Consider the following 19,944-nt stretch of genomic DNA (forward strand, 5'->3'; position numbering starts at 1 on the left):
TTAGGTCACTCATTTATTCCACCAAATGAGGATGTGTCCGGTTGATTTTCAACAAAAGTAAAATGACCAGTACTTTCTGAACATTTTTCAAAGTTGACCTGTCTCTTAGACACAGGCAATGTCAGCTGTCTAAGTAAGTAGGCCATCCAAACACCGGAAAAGTGATATCCGAAAGACACAGTGTACCAGGGGCCAAGGACAATACTGATTAAGATCAAGTAGCTAATTGTAAGCCTCAGCTTCCAAATTGCTGCCGGATGAATAAATAGCAGTGTGTGCCATCCAAGCATAATTTCGCATGGATACTGTCTCATTCACACCCGCAGAAGGCTGGAAAACATCAGGGGGACAGAATTCTATTGGCTGGAAAGAGATAAAAAGGGTTTGTAGTGGGGATTCCAGTTGGTGTCATTAAGCCTGGTTGGGGAAGACCTTTGTGGAGGTAAAAGATAATTGGTTTGGCCCAAAGAACTGCACTCAAATATAAGCTGAACAGGAGAAGTGAAGAAGAGATGAGGGCCCATCCAGTGGTTGTCTCTGGGTGCTGCTTTCATGTTCATTCAGGTTTCCAGAATGAACAAAGCCCCAATAGGCAAGTTAATGCCTTTTCTAAACAGAACAGAATTTCTGTCAGGAACTGTTTCCTTGATGTTGGTGACAAGTGAGAATGACTGGATACCAAGAGTATGCTAAGAATTGAGACCAACATGCCCTCCATCACCCAGCCCCCAGCACCAGCGAGGTAATGGGGTCATGGATTGTGTTGACTTTGGATCTGTTTTCTTTGCTGTAATTCTCAGTTAATCTTACAGTGCTGGAATTCAGCTCTTAATAAAGACACCAAGTAGTAGCCCGGTTTAGTTTCTTTTCCCTCAGGTGGCCATCTGGCTACCATAAATATTTCATTCTCATGCATTTCGGGAAGAGAAGTGTATGCTTTTTGGTGTGCAGTTTTGTAAAGGACATCAAACCATTTCTGAAAGCAAGCGGGGTATAAATAATAGTAATCACGAGGAATCAAAATAAGAAGCAGGGCAAGAATGAGTGAAAGAGAACATTAGTGGGTACGAGAGAGTTCAATGGAGCTTCGGCGTTGGCGTCCGGCAAAGTGATCAGCCTCGACTGTCTCTGATTCTGAGTTTTCTGGCAGCAAAGGCAAACAGAGAAATGCCTTAGAAGGTAGGGCTCTAATTGTAGATGAAGTGAAAGTGAAGACAGGTTCCCTTGGAGACGCAAATATTACCTGTTTTATTGCAACCCTTACTCCTTTTTTTTTTCTCCTTATCTTAAGATGGGTGCTGGGGAAATGTCTCTCACTTCTATCTTGTAAATATCAAATTTGATCTATTTTTATACCAAGTATTTCTAAAAACTAGATCTTTCCACCTCCGCCGAGGATAAAAGGTAGCTAGGCTTTATGATGCTTCCCTGGTTACTGTGTATGCTGACCCACTGGCTTCCAACCCCACCCGCCTGCAACTCCACGTGGGGGTTTTCCTGGGCTCCCAAAGCCCACTGGCTCATCCAGTGTGGAGACTGGAGGTGCTGAGGAATTCGCGTGAATCCCATCATCCTTCAACAAGTGACTGATTGCATTTGGTAGGTAATAGCTCATACCCCTTGCTCCCCGGGCAGGATAAGTCGGAGGCAGGTTCTGCACTGTCAGAGTTTCCCAATGGCATTGAACCTTGTTGCCCCCAGGGGTAACTTTCTTGAGACATGAAGTTCCCTGTTTCACTTCCCCCACACTGCTATTGGTCCTTCCTGGGGCTGCTCGAATCTCTGTCTCACAGCCTGCTTCTGGGGGGGAACTCAGCTTGAGGTACCTAATGAAAATATTTCATTGAGAGGCCAACTTAATAGGGGACTGGAGTTCAGGTCAGCTAGATCAGCATTTGGTTATTTCTTTAAAATACTAGGTAAGCCTTGATAATGCTGAGTAACGAATTTCAGGATTGCATTGTCTGAAGGATGCTCAAAATATGGTTGTTTTGTTGATTTTAAAAGATCCAGTGTTAGACCCAAGAATTGATCTCTATTTCTCTCATGAGCGCTCTCTCTCTCTCTCACATACACACACACACAACACAAACACACACACAAGTGTGTGTGCATAAGAACCAGCTCAGCTCTTTATTGGGTGGGATGATGGAAGTGACTGGAGACTCACTCCAGTGGTGTTTGTGGAGAAAGCCTATTATATTTCCCAAAAGGCTTGGAATCTTCTGAAGGGTTTGAGCAAGCTCTGCCGCCTAGCATTTTTCACATGAAGTTAGAAAGTGAGTGCTCCCAACCTAAGGAAATATCACCAGGTTTTCACTAATTGTCTCACCTTTCTTAATTGTGCCCTTGATTGGCTGGCCATATGGCATTAACTTCAACATGTGCCCTGGTTAAAGTACCCCAGAGAGAACACTAATGTGACAAGACATCCCAACAAATCCCCACTAGTTATTCTTAGCAGAAGTATCTAGATTAGTACCTAGTTCCATTTCACTAGGTTCCCCCCTCCAGATGAGCATGTATCCTCTCATCTACCACCGCTGGGTAGTATCGACCCAGTTCAATCAGCTGCGCCTGATGAGGTCTTTGTGCATCTCAGGTCACAGTTGGCTGCTGGGGTTGGCTAGTGTGCGCTGACACCCCACTCCCCATTCACATTCATTCAAGGCTCCCATGACTACCTTTGCTCTTATTCCTTGATTAGGGTCCTAGGTTCTGATGTAATTTTAGAAACAAAGTTAAGAAAAGGCACTTGTCACTTAGGATGAATTAGTGCTAATAAAAAAATACATAACAATATGTATAGTGTATACATACACTCCTCTGAATATTTTGTTTGGTAAAAATCTGACCTGGGGCGTAGGTACTTGGAAGGAAGTCCCCAAACCATTTTTCTTTAGAAAAGTGCTTTAGCAAGGCTGCAGAGAGCCTTGAGGTATCTCAAGGACTTTAGTACAATAAGCCTTAACTGATATCACTTCTATTTCTGGGTTTAAATAAGAACATTGCTATTAAAGATGCAGGAAAACATCCTCCAGTGCCTTATTCTGCTGGGCACAGAGGAAACAGTCATTCAGTATATGGTGCAAGAAAATCAGTCCATGTTGGGATGCCAGGGTGGGTCAGCGGTTGAGCATCTCCCTTCAGCTCAGGGCATAATCCTGGGGTCCTGGGATCGAGTCCCACATCGGGCTCCCCACAGGGAGCCTGCTTCTCCCTCTGCTTGTGCCTCTGCCTCTGTCTGTGTCTCTTATGAATAAATAACTAAAATCTTAAAAAAAAAAAAAAAAGAAAGAAAATCAGGCCATGAAATCCATAGTGCACAGCACTCCCCTAGTCTTTCTCTACAGAGAGGCATGCTGGACTTCCAAAAGGCAAAGCAGTGATTAGATTCCCTACCTCCTAGGGGCTTTTTACAGATCTTGTCTTAGAATTTGAACTTACTCCTCTGAGACCAAAGCAAAAGGAAAAGACAGATATTCATGGGTGTTTGGTGTATCATATTGAAATTCTATATTTATTCATAAAAAATATTTTTATGAGCAAGGATGTACTGGTAGATAGTAATGTGATGGAAGAAGAGGTCTGTTTTCTTGCCATACCTGGGATATGCCCCCTCCCGAGTTTTGTGATTATTAAGGGGATGGAAAGGTGGGTCCACTTCCTAAGTTAGGGATGAGGGGTGTGGACTTCCTTTTGTCAATATTCAATATTATTGACTGACCAGAGGACACAAAAAAGTGTTATTTGTGTGCACTGAAGAACCACTTGTCCTAAAAATGTCTCCACATTATCTTGACATGCTCTTTGATGTCTCCATCATCATGTCCATTTCTTATAGACTTGCTGGACCTGGTCACCTCAACTACCTTCTATCCAGTATAACTCTTAGTGTACCAATCGGGGGAGAGAGATATGACTTTATTTGCTTTAAGTCAGCTTAAATCCAAGTCTAAAAGACCCATAATTCAGACTTGTGAGAAGTTCAGTCTGTCATTGTTTGGGCCTCCTCTGCTCCTTTGGGTTGTAACATGGTTGTTGGCTTTACACAGACAGCACCAAATCCTCACATGGTGGATTTAGCTTGGAGAAGCTCGTTGTCTCAGAGCACCTGATCCTTTAAGGTAAAATAGCTCTTCTGGTGTGGGGCTGACCTGCAACCAGAGGATCTATGGAGGCCCGTCTGATGAGATCCGGCCTCTCTAGATGCCCCATCAGTCATCCTCCCCAAAATCTCCCAGGAGCTGAAAGGCATACAGAGCTTCATGCCCAGGGCTGAGATGACCACCCCTCTGGTGTCTTGTAACCTCCCAGGATTGTCTCCTGGGACATGAGGGGCCCTGAGTCCCAGGGCTAAGAAAATAGAGCTGTCCTTGGTTAGTTTCCCCCTCAAAGCAGTTATTGAGCCAAGCATTTGGGCCCAAATAATTTATTAAAGGAGGTACTCCCAAGATCAACCAGTAAGAGAGTTGGAGAAGCAAGATGGGAAAGAGGAGGAAACCAAGCAAGGGTGATTTCCACTGAACTCCCAGACTCAGCCGGACCCTGTAGTGTGCTGGGGAGTGTACATGATACCTTGAGGAATAGGAGTTGAGCTTTTGTATTTACACACCTTGCAGCCATTGTCTATAAGCACCCTTGGGGTTGGCACAAGGGGACAAATTATCTTCATGTGGGCAAGATGGTGCCCATGTCCCAGGGCAGTCTTCTGAAAGTGGAAGGTGGCAACCCTTGGCAGTAAAGCACTCATGTAGAAGTTGGGCTGGTCAAAGGATATGAGGGGACCTGGGTGGGGTACCAGTAGCATTCACTGCAAGGGCTATCTCAAAGCCATCATAGGTGCTTTGGTAAGGAGGCATCATGGTGAACAACTCAGACTGTTGCCTTGAGAATAAAGAAGATGAGGCTAGAGAGTCTTTCTTTAAATGTTTATCTGAAACAGAAATGCACCCCAAGTGCTGTTTTTGTTCATGAAACGGCATGTCAGGGCATGCTAAACTTAATGTGTACATGCCCCCCAGTTGGGTCCCAAAAGTAACAGGGCAATGTGCTAGTTATTATCAATCAGGGAATATTGTACTTAGCAAAACAGGAGCCTGATGCTTCTGCAGGCCAGGGATGCAGATGTTTTACATTCTCATTTGGCTCTGTGTGAAAACATCCATCCCATTGAGGAGAAAAGGAAGCACAGAGCCCTTTAAAAATCAAATAGAAAAGGATCAAGGATCTGTTCAATCAGGAGATTCAAAGGATTGTAAAAAGAGAACCCATAGGGGACATAAAAAGATCATTTTTGAAATGTAATCCTGGGGAGGTGCTCTGATGAGATGCAGATGGTCTGTGGACCCAACAGGTAGATGTCTAAACTGGGAGAGAGAGATGGGTGGAGGTAGTCTTAGAATTCTCTTCAAAAGCATCCTCGGAGAGTGTTCACCATTGGAAAGTAGAGGAAATAAATGAGAGGGAAGAGAGAATGATGCCCAGTAGATGTTTGACACAAGACTACAATTTAAGGCTCATGTCGCAGGATTAAAAGACATGAGTGTACAGAGACCATGGCTGATACCCAGAAGTCTGAGTCAACACACTGAACCCAGGGCTGGAAGCCCATCATGCACAGACATTACCAAGAGGCCAGAAAGTAGAGTGGAATATTGCTTTATATTCAAATAGACCCAGTAATAGTCCTTTAGATTTCCTGTGGGGTTTTCTTTAAGGTGTATGAACTTGGGGAGTTGATATTTTTTAAAAGTTTGTATAATTTTATTTTAGATAGAGGGTGTGAGTGGGGGGAGGGGAGCAGAGAGAGAGAGAGAGAGAGAGAGAGAGGGAGAGAAGTCCTCAAGCAGACTCAGTGCTGAAAGGGGAGCCCAATCCAGGGCTCCATCCCAAGATGGCTCCAACCCTAACTCGAGATCATGACCTGAGCTGAAATCAAGAGTAGGACACCTAACACCGAGCCTCCCAGGCACCCTGAGGCATTGACTTTTAAAAGAAGTTGGGTGCTTTGTAAATAAAGGCAAAAGGTGGAAAAAGAGGCAACGTGTTTTGTAAATTGTTCCTCAAAACCAGCCCAGCCAGATAAGTGTTATTATCCTGTTTTACAGACCAGAGAAGCAAGGTTTGGAGAATTATATAATTTTCCCACGCTCTAGTTCTTTAAGTGGAAGAATGAATAAATTGAACCCTTTTATCCCTTCCATCTACTAACAAATATTTATTGAGGACCTGCTGTGTACTTACTTTGGATACTGGGGAACCAAATAATTATTTAAACCTTAGCTGCCTGATTCTGGAGACCATTCTTTTCCCCCCTAGAGTCTGGTGACAAAGCTCATTTAAATTTGAGCTCCAGGGAAGCTGGATTACTCTATGATTATGCGAGATGGTAATGAGATTTACACGGAGTGTAGAGTATGGGAACCATAAAACAATGCATGACAGACTGAATGCTCGGTTTATAGGCTGAGCAGGGAGGACCCAAACCATTTGCCTGCTACTTTAAAAAATGAAAATAACGAAAACCAAAAAATAATAAACAACAAAATTTTATGGTTATATGTTCTGATGATCAAACATAGGAAAAAAGTATAAAGAAGCAAAAATCATTTTGGATGTTACAAGCCAGAGATAATGACTATAATTATTTTAAAGTATGTTTTTCCTGTCCATTTTTTCCCCCTTTGGCTGCTTAAAATTTTTTCACTGATTTGTTTTTTAGCAGTTTTGCATAATAGGTCTGTTTGTGGTTTTCTTCATATTTATCTGTCTTAGGACTTTGTCAATCTGTAGGTTGATATCTCTTATCAGTTTGGGGGACTTTCTCAGCCTTTATCTCTATATGCTGGTTTTACTCTATTTTCTCCTTCGATGTCAGGTACATGTCTTTATTAACCTTCTCACTGTTTCCTTACATTTTCCTGTATGTTTTCCACTTTTTTTTGACTCTTGAGCTGAATTCTCTCTTAGAAGTTATCTTTCAGTTTATTAATTCACATTAGCTGTATCTGATTTGCTATTAAACTCACCCACTGAGCTTTGCGTGTTTTTGTCATTGTCACTTTTCGGTTCTAGATTTCTCCTTTGCTTAGTTTCTTAGGTTTCCAGTCTTCTACTGTGGCTCTCAACTTTCTGTTTTATTTCCTTGAGCATACTCAGCATGTTTATTTTCAAGTAGTGTCTGACAACGACAGCATCCAAATCCTTCCTAAATCTGTTTCTATCGCCTATATTTCCCTTGAATTTTAGCCACATAGTTCTGTGGGTTTTTTTTTTTTTTAAGATTTTGTTTTTAAGTAATCTCTAACTTAGTGTGGGGCTCGAATTTACAACCCTGCATGCATGCTCTACGGAGTGAGCCAGCCAGGCATCCCCAGCCATATACTTATGTTCCATTGAACCCTTACTTGAAAGCATCATCCGGCACTAGAAAGCTCTATTCTGGTGACCGTCTGTGAGCAATAACTTAAAATCAAATAATAGTTCCATTCTAAGATCTCATCAAGTTTAAGCTGCAGCGTTGATTTAATTACAGCTTCTCTGAGAGTTGGAAGACGTACTACATGAAACATACACATGTGACCTGATCTCAGGCATGTCACATTATAAAGGAGTAGGCATCTGAAAATTCTAAAAATATAGCAGAATTCCTCAGCCTTGGGCAGACTTGTTTGAATATCCTGACTTAGTTTCTCTTTAAGTTTCCTTTTAAAACCTCTTCAGGGAGAAAGACCAATAACTTGAATTGTCCCAAGACATTGTTCTTTCCAAAGGCTCAAGAACTCTCCAGCATTCCTGCTGGTTAAACCCATGTTAAATGTAGTTAGGAATATGATCCAGGAGAATCCTGAACTTAGGAAATCAGGGGGCAGGAGCCTGGTGGACCACGGAAGTCCTTATTTCCCAAAGGAGGAAAACCTACCTCTCAGGCTCACAGTAGAAGGGATTTCTTTTCTTCTGAGGCTGATGTGGCTGGAGTATAGTTCATATTCTTTCAGTATTCCAGGACTGGCCTTAAGTATCCCCAGAATTTCTATTGGCCATGAGCTCTAGCAAGGAAAACTCAAAATGAAGGAGGAAGGGGGTTGCATTGCAAAAAAGCATAGCTCTTTGCACAAAGCCTAGCTCTTTGACAGGAAAAATGACCACAGAGTCTAGCCCTGCTAGGGCCAGGCAGGGAAGCATGCAGCCCCCACCTAAGCAGACAGCTTCTTCTCTATGCTAGCGGATTGTTGCCATGTGGTAATACAGGCCCAGGATTTCCAGGTCTGAATTTTATCAGAAGCCAGTAATATGGATTTTTGTGTGCTGTCTCCTGATTTTTGTGTTGGCAGTGAATTCCATTTTCTCAAACTCGCAGGCATGACACACCATGTTTTTGAGATGATTGCAGCCTGTGGGCTCCTGCTGGTTGTTTCTGGGCCATATGTTTAGCATTTAGTGAATCTCTAACTCTAAGAAGGTAGTCCCCGGGGTATCTGAGTGCCTCAGTTAAGCCACCAACTCTTGGTTTTGCCACAGGTCATGATCTCAGGGTCATGAGGTCAAGACCCATGTTGGACTCTGTGCTGAGCATGGAGTCTGCTTGAGATACTCTCTCTCCCTCTGCCCCTCTCTCTTCTCGCATGCATGTTCTCTTTCTCTAAAATAAGTATATCTTTTTTTTTTAAATGTGGGGTGCCTGGGTGGCTTAGTAGTTAAGCATCTGCTCAGGTCATGATCCAAGTCTCCTAGGATTGAGCCCCACATGAGGCTCCCTGCTCATTGAGGAGCCTGCTTCTCCCTCTCCCTCTGCCTGCTGCTCCCCCTGCTTGTTCTCTCATTCTCTCTCTCTCTGTCAAATAAATAAATAAATAAATAAATAAATAAATAATCTTTTTTAAAGATAATTAATTTAAAAAGAAATGCTTTTTTTTAAAAAAATGTTATTTATTTGACACAGAAAGAGAGAGACAAGCAAGTGTGCACAAGCAGGAGGAACTGTAGCAAGACAGGGAGAAGCAGGCTTCCCACCAAGCAGGGAACCTGATGTAGGGCTCGATCCCAGGACCCTCGGATCATGATGTGAGCTGAAGGCAGACACTTAACTGACTGAGCCACCCAGGTGCCCCAGAAAGAAATGCCTTTGTAATGGATATTGTTAAATGTTTAGATGGAAAGCATATATTGGAGATCAGGGGAACTTTGTTGTACCTCTGACTTTATATCCTCTTCTAGTATTTTTGAACTCTACCTTTCAACACACTTGTGTCCTTGAAGATGAAATATAAAATCTAAATTCATTTCATATGTGCAGCCTTGTTTCTAATAAGTTCTACTTTCTGGGTACAACACAAATAGGAAACTAAAGAGTCTTGTTTAATTGCCCACTCTTTAGGGAATGCAGAGATAATACAACGACACTGGCAAACAATCATCCCTGTGTACTGATCATAAAATCGAGGTGCAATGTTTATGTTGTCCAGGCCTGCCCAGCTCCCACAGCTTGAGAAAGAAATGAATGAGATCACAAGAGAGCTAGTTGTGTCAAATTTATTTATGGAATATGGAATATGGAATGAAATACTTCTCGATTTAAGAATAGATCGTTAAAACAAGGGGAAGGCATGTCTAACACACGCATTTTCTATTATGAGTTTTCTCCTGGTGATTCCTCTGGGTACCATCGTTAGCAGGCTCCACATCACTACATTTTTAGTTCAGTGAAACATGAAAAGATCCGGTTCTAAAATGGAATGCTTCACACTTTTAATAGCTCTTTTTCTCTTCCTTTTCTTTTTTCTTTCAGTCCTTGAAGAAAGTAACTGCTCAGACCCTGGGGGCCCAGTCAATGGGTACAAGAAGATAACCGGAGGCCCTGGGCTTATCAATGGGCGCCATGCGAAAATTGGCACCATTGTGACCTTCTTTTGTAATAACTCATACGTTCTTAGTGGCAATGAGAAGAGAACTTGCCAGCAGAATGGAGAGTGGTCGGGGAAACAGCCTATTTGCATAAAAGGTAGCTTACAAGTATTTGTGAAGTCCACAGAAAGAGACGGAGTTGCTGGACCTTTTGGTAGCTTCTAGACATGTTTGAGAGCCCCTGAAAACAATGCCTTTCCCCCTTCAGTTCTCACTGGAACCATCTGTAACTCCTAGGTTGAAGCCATTCCTGAAAACATATGCTTCTTTTTTTGGACCTCCAGAGCACCTGCTTATCCTAATCACAGCTTCTCGCTGTGATCAAGAGGAGTTCTAAAGTTATCAGAGCACTTTAGGAAAGACGACAACAAAATTGAGGCAATCGTTGGGCTTTGAGATAGCTACATTTATCTACTCTCTATGAAATATGAGGTTGGTGTAGGAAATAAAAGAACAAAATAGACACACTGTCCCTGCCAGCCTGTATGGTGGGAGGTCGGAGATGTTAACATAATGAAAAACGTCTTGACAAGATGGCAAGACCTCCCGCATTCAAGGCAGAGTTAGAGGAAATGGATGAGCAGTGTATGTTCAGAGAAAGAAACGATCAATATTCCTTGGAAAAGGGACAGTTGTCTGTAGCAGGTAGGAGGCGAGCCAATCGAGGAGCCTGGGAAGGGTTGGCAGAGGTGCAGAGCAGTTGGGACGATATTCCAGTTATAAGACAAAGGAAAACAAGAAGGTGTTGGCAGAAGTGAAAGGACCATGGTAAACTCAAAGTGGGGCCAACTGGGAATCTGAGAGGTAGATTGAAAAGCTTGGTTTGGAACCAGAAAACATGGAACATTGTATAGAGCAGCTTGAAACTTACCCCTGGCAGTGGGGATGCCTGGTTTCTTACTGAACCAGGTCAATAGCCCCTATATTTTAGGGGCAGGTCACAATTATCTGGCTGTTTCCTAGGAAGAAAAGTATGTCCTTGGCCTAGATTATCCAGATAATTGCTTTAATCCTTCACTTTCCCTTCTGGGTGTTTGTCAACAACCCAACTCATGGGAAAAGAAATAAAAGAGAATGGTTTGTGAAAGGAATAAATCACTTTAGACTTTAGCCAGAAGCGACCTTCATCCCCACCAGCACAGACTCTGATTCTTGATTTCATTAAGTATGGAAACGGTGTTACATATGTCCTTGGAGATTTTTGTCAATTCTTCTCTTACAAATTAATAACAACCAAAGCTCTCTAGTTTGCTAATTAGATGAATGTTGGCTGCTTGATTGGGAAAGTGAAGAAAGAGACGCTTCAGCAAAATTAAGCCTGGGCTTTGAGGTGCCCTCAAATGATCATTAGGAGCCTCCGTTTCAGAGAAAGGACGTAGAAGAATCAGCTCCCCAACCCTTACCCATGGTTGACACTGCAATCTGGTTTTAAATGAGAGCCCTGTAGTTCCCTGCCTTGGGCTTTATTTTAGAACTTTCATTTTGACTTTCACTCCATGTTCCGTCAAGTTCACTGATGCTATTCGTGTGAACAGACCGTCCTAATCTAATGACTGCCAGTGTATCACCTGACCCATCTCTTCTCTGAGACCTCGGGGGTGTCCAGGGAGGGAGGTCAGGGATGACTCTGAACTGAATGAACGTGAGCAGTTAATATGGGAAAAGATAATGCCCTCTTGTCTCCTTCATTCTAGCCTGCCGAGAACCAAAGGTCTCAGACCTGGTGAGACGCAGAGTCCTTCCCATGCAGGTTCAATCAAGGTGAGGTCCAAACACCTGAGCTCTGCTTTAAAGGCAAATGCATGTTTCCCCTCCCGCCCCTTTTCCTCACTTGTGTGTGGCCAAGGACAGTCTGGGGTTTCTTAGGGACACTCAGTGCTGACTGCTCATGAAAGAATAGGGCCTGTTAGAGGGAGGCTGATTAGCCAGCTGCCTCTGGCCAAGAGGTAGCAGCTGCTGGAACATGTACTCGGTTCACTGGATCGTGGGAAAATAGGTGGTTGGTAGGAAGCAAGACTTGAAGATGATCTCTGAGGAGCTGGCTTTTAATACTTGAGTCTTCTTGAAGTTGCCGTGTGTTGACTAGGGCAGCTTCTAGGCGGATGATTTTCCTGCCACATGCAACCAGCTATGGCTCCGGAAGATTTTCTTGGTGGCAATCAACCAGAGGAGGCAGGCCACTGGCACCCAGGAATTAGGGATAAATGGCCAGCTCTGATGAGGGATGTGAGCCCTCAGATATACCTTCCCAGCCTTCCTCCTGGGAAGACAGAGGTGGGGACCACCGGTTGGCGAGAATCAGCCCATGTCTCCCCCTTCTCTCCTCATTTTGTAGGAAAAACTGTTCTCACCTCATCTCCTACTGTTCTCCTCACCCTCCACTCTGGCCACACGGGCCACCTGGCTCTTCCCTACCCCTCCACACAGCACTGCCTGAGAGCCTCTGTCCTTCTGTCTGGACCCTGCCTCCACTGGACGTCCGTGAGGTTTATGGCTTCGCTTCCATCAGCTCCCTGCTCAGTTTTAACCTCCCCTGATTATCCTTCTGAAAATAAGAACCACCCCCCGCAAGTGATAGTACTGTTTAATGTTTTCTTCTTTTACACTTTATATAAAAACAAAGCCACCAACCTCAAGGAAGCAATCAATAAAAAGAATAGTGACCCCCCTCCATCCTGACCTCAGAGCTGACTTCTTTGCTCTCCAGCACCTGCTGTGCCTCAGATTTCAGCTTAGCTCCCAGCCCTACCTGTTGTCTTATGTACATTTTTTTCATTTGTTCGATTTCTATCTCCACCTAACCCCACAGAAATAAGTTATAAAGGTTATAAGTTATAATACCTTTATAAGTTATAAAGGTGCAGGAACATTATCTGTTTTGTTCACATTCACGTTCTGGTGCCAAGGACGATGCTTGCTGCAGGGGAGGCACCCCACAAAAATGTGACCACTCCAAACATTGCATGAATGAATGAACGGGATTGACAAAGAATGGCTCGAGACCTGGGTCGGTCTCTCTTTAGCGCTGTATTTTGTATTCTTGGGCAAGTTCCTGAATTTGCTAAGCCTTTAAGTCTCTTCTTTTGAAAAATAAGGACAATTATAATAAAGCCTGTCTCTGGGGATTGCTGTGTGTGTTAGGTGCAGCGCAAGGAGCTAGCATTTGTTGAGTGTTCGCGCTCCTTGCCAGTTACTCTTCTGAGTGCTTTCCATGTGGTAGCTCATTTAGTCTTTCCTACAACCTCTGAGCTGGGTAGTACTATTATTGCCACTTTCTTATAGGTTTTATTAGCAATTTTATTACAGATAGGTAAACTGAGCCTCAGATAAATGAATTAATGCACCCCCAGGCTATGTTGCAAAATGTGGATCCGGGGTGCCAATCCAAGATCTTCATAGTCTTCGGGGTCTTTAGGGTCTGCTCCCTTATGCCCTAAGCTGCAGCCAAGCCCTATGTAAAGGCTTTAGCAGAACACTTGCACAAGGGAACAGCTGTTGGTGGCAGCTACTGCTTTCAGGAATGGTGACAGTGAATCCCGGTGCCTAGAACTGACCCCAGCCCAGTGACCTGAAATACTCATAAAACTGGATATTCATCAATCTTTCCTCTGGATATTTCCTTCTATCTCTGTCTGTCCCTTTCCTTGGGAGCAGTGGCAGTAAAATATAAATCCCATCTTTTCCTGACTTTATGATTTATCTGGAGCTGGACTCTCCCCTCAGTGGGATAAACCTGTTCTTTCCAAGGAAACATCTTCCAGATGAGACCCTGAACTATTTAAAAAAGGCCACGGTGGCTTTGCATTTTTGTTTATTTATTTATTTTTTATTGGCGTTCAATTTGCCAACATCTAGCATAACACCCAGTGCTCATCCCATCAAGTGCCCCCTCAGTGCCTGTCACCCAGTCACCCCCACCCCAAGCCCATCTCCCTTTCTATCACCCCTTGTTCATTTACCTGAGTTAGGAGTCTCTCATGGTCTGTCTCCCTTTCTGATATTTCCCAATGTCAGAAAGGCTTTGCATTTTTAAAGCAATGATAATGGGAGGTCAGGTGGTGAGGTGCCAGGTGGCTCATGCAGATGAAAAGGAGAGCCTAAAACTTGATTTTAGGGATCTTTCTGGAAGATAGGCTGCTGGAGTATGGATTTACCTAGCTCTAGCAGCCCGGTCACCCAAGAACCCCAAAAGCAGTGTAGTCTTTCCAACAGATGGACCAAAAGATGAGCTGGGTTGCCAGCTCAGAAGCTCCTTGAACTGCTCCTTGTTCTAAACATGAACTAAAGACTCACTGAATGAAATCACTGTGGATGGAATATTTGCTCTGAGTGAAGCGCTGTACAGACACATGAAATAGGTTTCTTAAGATGACATCCGACGGCACAGTAGAGACGCAGGTTGGGAATCATAATTGCTAAGTGCCGCCGTGGGTACCGCCTTGGCTTCCTGTGTGCGCTTCTGTACTCCCACCTCCCCCTCTGGGCTTCCTTTCCCTGTTCATTAAACAGAGATGAACACATTGTTTCCTAAAGGAATTCTAACTTCTCAGTTAGTGGCCGTTATGCGCTGATGTAAGACGAGCGCGGGCTGTCCAATGTGTGTACATCTTCTCCCAAGAATCCCTGAGTGGTCTCCGGGGTGGGGAGGGGGCTTCAGCTTCAAGTGCTCATTTAAAAGGCTTTTTCACATTTACACACAATGCTCTCTATTTCTGCCAATCACTGTGCCCTGAGAAAGTTCTATTCTCTGAGGTGTACTAATTATATACGCTGATTGCTAAATCAAGCTACTGTATCAACACAGTTTAGTTCAAGTCAATTCCTAATATTGCCCCATTATGATAATGTTTGGAGGAAAAAAAAAGAAAGACGCCTTGGTTCAAGTGAACTTCCTTTCTTGTTTAATTTCACAGTTAATTTTTCTCTGTGTGCATGTAGAGCGTACCCTTGGATAGCAGCTATTATGCCAGATATTATCCTCTGGTTAAAAATCCTAGGCAGCTGGAGGCATGCCAGAAATGGAAATGGAGGAACAGAGTGAAGGTTGGGGTGTGCAAGAGAATTTGCTCTTGGTAGAGGGGAAGTGCGTGTGGGCGGAGGGCGCAGGGGAGGGGGGCAGCAGGGAGAAAGACACACAGAGAATGGGATAGCCATAGTTTTTTCTGCTGTGACCAAATGCCCGGTGTGGGTTGGCACGTGTACTACGGAGGCCACAATGACTGTGTCTCGCCCCACTCTCTCTGGGCCTGGGGCCCCATGCAGGGAGACACCGTTACACCAGCTCTACTCGGCCCCCTTCAACAAACAGAAGCTGCAGGGCGCCCCCACCAAGAAGCCGGCCCTTCCCTTTGGAGACCTGCCCCCTGGGTTCCAACACCTGCACACCCAGCTCCAGTACGAGTGCATCTCGCCTTTCTACCGCCGCCTGGGCAGCAGCCGCAGGACGTGCCTGAGGACCGGGAAGTGGAGTGGACGTGCCCCGTCCTGCGTTCCTAGTGAGTCAGGAGTCAGGCCTTGGGGCGGAGGGGGGTGGTGGTTAGGCGGCTTCTGTCTTCCTTGGCTGCTTGTGAAAAGCCATCAACCGTGTTGAAGACTTTTTGAAAAAGGACAAACAGTGTATGTTCTCACTCATTTGGGGAATATGAATAATAGTGAAGGGGAATATAAGGGAAGGGAGAAGAAATGTGTGGGAGATATCAGAAAGGGACACAGAACATAAAGACTTCTAACTCTGGGAAATGAACTAGGGTTGGTGGAAGGGGAGGAGGGCGGGGGGTGGGGGTGAATGGGTGACGGGCACGGAGGGGGACACTTGACGGGATGAGCACTGGGTGTTATTCTGTATGTTGGTAAATTGAACACCAATAAAAATTAATTATAAAAAAAAAAAAGAAAAGAAAAGGGTCCTTGTCCGGTGGTCCTCCAGTTGACTCTCTAGCTTGTTGATGTCTGATGTGCCCCAGTTGGAGCTTCCTTCCTTGGGCTTCTAACTCGGGAGAGACTAGCTCATCAGGTCTTCGATGAGTTTTTTTGGAGGGGGCACACTTCCTCAGGGATAATAGCATCCTGTTTACTTGGAGGAAAGGGAGAGGACCGTCATTAAGCGCCAAGTGAGGGAGGGGTTAGTGATACCAGAAGGCTTCTACATACGTCACCTTAGATACCCTGTCCCAACCCGTTTTCATGCTTATCATCCAATGGTATTGAATAGGTCATTTTTATTAATTAGGTGATGAAGTATTAAATACCTATAAGATTATGGTGCTGCTTACTGAGGTAGCATATGGAAGTATCTGGAAAAGGATCTTGCACGTAGTAAGCTCTAACCTCCCTGCGCTCTTTGTCAAAGGAGAACAGTATGGCTTAATTCTTTGTGGTCAAGTTCATAATGATCGTCATGACATTTTGAATCTGGCTGTTTACATACCTCATCATCCAGTCTCCTCAAGAACCTTATGAGACAAGTGTCATTACTGTATTCATTTTTCAGGCAAGAAGACTGAGGCTTTAAGGGATTTGGCAATTTGCCTAATGTCTTTTTGCTAGTAAGTGCCTGGGACCCCAAGCTTTCGATCTTAACCCCAGACTTTATAACCAGTCATGTCAAAGGGTTGATTACTATTTCATGGGAGAAGAAGAACAGCTTAGATGCTTAATGGTCATCACACCATGAGGTCTCCCTTTCCAGAAGTGTGTTCTTTTGGTTGAGCAACACATCCCCCCTTTGGATGGGAAGCTCTGAGTTTATCTTACTGAGCTGATGCTTTCTCCACAGTCTGCGGGAAAACAGAGAACGTCACCACTCCAAAGAGCCAGGGGCTGCGCTGGCCGTGGCAGGCGGCCATCTACCGGAGGGCCAGCGGGGAGCACGGTGGCAGCGTGCGCAAGAACGCGTGGCTCCTGGTCTGCAGTGGCGCCCTGGTGAACGAGCGCACCGTGGTGGCGGCTGCCCACTGCGTAACTGACCTGGAGAAGGTCACCATGATCAAGACAGCAGACCTCAAAGTGGTCCTGGGGAAGTTCTACCGCGATGATGACCGAGATGAGAAGACCGTCCAGAGCTTGCGGGTGAGAGAGGGCAGTAAGCTGGAGACTCGCTCTTGGCTCAGCAGACTCCCAGCACCAGGAGGGCATGGCTGTGTCAGCCCTGACACCTGGACACCTTAGCACCCCTTCCCAGAGCCTGGCAGGGAGTGGGTACCCAGTATTTCATGCAGACAGTTACTTGGAATGGGCATCTAGAAAGACGATGGAGTCTTTTTTCCTTTTGCTTTCAAAATAATGTTGTAACAAATATCATCTATCATGGAGGTCATCAAATGTTAGTGACCTAGTATGTGGAGGGCATGGTACGAGGTCGGCTCTGAGACATAGAAAGGTTTTATCCAAGATACTCCTGATCAATTCATAATATTCTTCTCTCTCTGCCTATCCCTCTCCATCCCTCTCTTCCATCCACCTACCCACCTACCTCTCTATCTGTCCATCTGTTCATCTATCCGTTCATTGTTGAGCACCTCCAGTATGCCATTCACAGGGAATAGACAGAGAACTGGGGGAGCCATGGCTTTGGCCCTGGAGAGTGCCCAGCCTGGTCGAAGAGACAACCTAGTATATTGTGATTGCTTTGACACAAGAGGGGCACTGAGGAAGTGTGCCCAAACATAGTTGAAGACCTAGAACGTGGACGTAACAATGTTAGGATGTGTCATGGATGTAAGCTCCTAGAGGCCCCCATCAAAGAGAAGGATCAGCGAGGATTGGGACAAGTGGCAAAGACCGTGGAGAAGTCCCGTGGACTATCCGGGGTGTGGCTCTGTCTTGCTGGCTTACTGATGAGTGAAACATGGGCCACAGAGGGTGCACCCGGGGGCCTGTAGGGTTTGGGTTTGCGTAGCACTCACATGCTCATAAAAATTTTTAAAAATTTAAAAAAGAATTTTTTTAAAGATTTTATTTATTCATGAGAGACACAGAGCAAGAGAGAGAGGCAGAGACACAGGCAGAGGGAGAAGCAGGCTCCATGCAGAGAGCCCGATGTGGGACTCGATCCCGGGTCTCCAGGATCACAACCGGGGCCAAAGGCAGCGCTAAACCGCTGCACCACCGGGGCTGCCCCAATCACATGCATTTTTCTAAGCAGTCGTTGGCCAACGTTTAAGAATCAGGTTGAGATGGAGATCTGGAGGCTGTTGTCTGACGGGGTTAGGATGCCGGCCCGCCTCTTGGCCCGGCGGCAGTCAGCTGGAGCACCAGCTAAGCTCTACCTTCCCCACTGCGGGTAGGGCATGTGCCACTGTTCTCTGCACCCCACTTAGTTAGTCCGCCTGCCAGGCAGCGGTGGGCATTGAATTTCCCAAGCCCCCGAAACGAAGCGGCTCTGGTCCCCGAAGGAGGCAAGTATCCCCAGGTAATCGCAGCTGTCTCCCGCTCACGTGCCCCAGGCCCTGGGGGTCTCGCTCGCTGTGCGGTCGGCGGCTCACCACGCTGTCCCTTCCTTGCGTTTGCAGATTTCGGCCATCATCCTGCACCCCAACTACGACCCCATCCTGCTGGACACGGACCTCGCCATCCTGAAGCTGCTGGACAAGGCTCGCGTCAGCACCCGCGTCCAGCCGATCTGCCTGGCGGCCCCGCGGGACCTGAGCACCTCCTTCCAGGAGGCCCGCATCACCGTGGCCGGCTGGAATGTTCTGGCAGATGCGAGAAGCCCCGGCTTCAAGAACGACACGCTGCGCTCAGGGGTGGTCAGGGTGGTGGACTCGCTGCTGTGCGAGGAGCAGCACGAAGAGCACGGCATCCCCGTGAGCATCACGGACAACATGTTCTGTGCCAGCCGGGACCCTGCCGCCCCTTCGGATATCTGCATGGCCCAGACGGGAGGCATCGCCGCTGTGGCCTTTCCGGGACGGGCATCCCCTGAGCCACGCTGGCACCTGGTGGGGCTGGTCAGCTGGAGCTATGACAAAGCATGCAGCCACAGCCTGTACACGGCCTTCAGCAAGGTCCTGCCTTTTAAAGACTGGATCGAGAGAAACATGAAGTGACCTCGGACCCCTGGAGACACTTCTCGCGCGTCCGTGGGTACAGGTGTCACATGAGGCGGGGTGAGCCTGAAGTTCGGGTCCTCCTGTGACTTGGGCTGGGCCGGGGCTTCGGACTTCAGGATCGAAACTCAGTGGAGAGTGCGTAGAGCTCACTTTCTGGTAGGGCCCTGCCTCCCTGGCTGCGGAGACCATTTGGAAGACTCCAGGGCTGCGTGCGAGAACGGAGTCTCCTCGAAGGAGACCATGCAGATAGCAGAGGCCCCGATCCACCAGCCCAGTGGCCTGGCCCACCTGCCCTTCACTGGTGTGAACGTCATGGCCAGCTCTGGCCGAGAGGGTTGGCCAAGAAGAGCGATTCATGAGGTCTCTTCCAAGACTCTGGTCAGACAAAGTTCCTGAGAGCCGCCTGTGGGACAGAGCAAGGCAGCAGAGCTTGGATGTGGCCTTGGCTTTTGGTGTCTCTGGCCACAGTAAAGTGGGGTCCTTTTCTTTCTCCATCCCCCATACGTATTTTAATAAAACAGGGGTTGGCTTCTGACCTACAGAACAAACGTGCCGTGACTGATTCCTGCATGCCGCTTCTCTGAGCTACGTGTGTCAGGGCAATGGCTTGGTGACAACCCTTTAAAATGGATCCTCAAGTTCTCATTTGCAAGCAATGCATAGGGCAAAGTTGATGCCACCTTTTCTTTTTCTTTCTTTCTTTTTTTTTTTTTTAAGATTTTGTTTATTCATGAGAGACCCAGAGAGAGAGGCAGAGACGCAGGCAGAGGGAGAAGCAGGCTCCCTATAGGGAGCCCAATGCAGGACTCCATCCCAGGACCCCGGGATCACACCCTGAGCCCAAGGCAGACTCTCAACCCCTGAGCCCCCCAGGCATCCCAGAACCTATGTCATAAATCTTTAGGACCTACTTTTGTAGCATCTGAATTAGAATCACCTGTTTACTCACACCCGATTGAGATAAGCCAAGAAACTGAAGCTTCGCTGT

General features: G+C 46.0%; 1 protein-coding gene across 2 annotated transcripts in view; it reads left to right on the top strand.

Annotated features, from left to right (window-relative positions):
• The window catches only part of PAMR1 (peptidase domain containing associated with muscle regeneration 1), a 124,394-nt gene extending 104,896 nt beyond the window's left edge, over window positions 1–19,498 (top strand). For both annotated transcript variants that reach the window (XM_055301281.1, XM_055301280.1), the window contains exons 7-11: window positions 9,791–10,003; window positions 11,601–11,667; window positions 15,169–15,401; window positions 16,682–16,974; window positions 18,417–19,498. In XM_055301281.1, coding sequence (XP_055157256.1) covers window positions 9,791–10,003; window positions 11,601–11,667; window positions 15,169–15,401; window positions 16,682–16,974; window positions 18,417–18,953 — 1,343 coding nt within the window. In that variant the 3' untranslated portion in view covers window positions 18,954–19,498. The remainder of the gene's footprint in view (window positions 1–9,790; window positions 10,004–11,600; window positions 11,668–15,168; window positions 15,402–16,681; window positions 16,975–18,416) is intronic.
• The last annotated feature ends 446 nt before the right edge of the window (window positions 19,499–19,944 follow it).

The sequence above is a fragment of the Nyctereutes procyonoides genome, unplaced genomic scaffold (genome assembly GCF_905146905.1).
Source record: "Nyctereutes procyonoides isolate TBG_1078 unplaced genomic scaffold, NYPRO_anot_genome, whole genome shotgun sequence".
Classification (NCBI taxonomy): domain Eukaryota; kingdom Metazoa; phylum Chordata; class Mammalia; order Carnivora; family Canidae; genus Nyctereutes; species Nyctereutes procyonoides.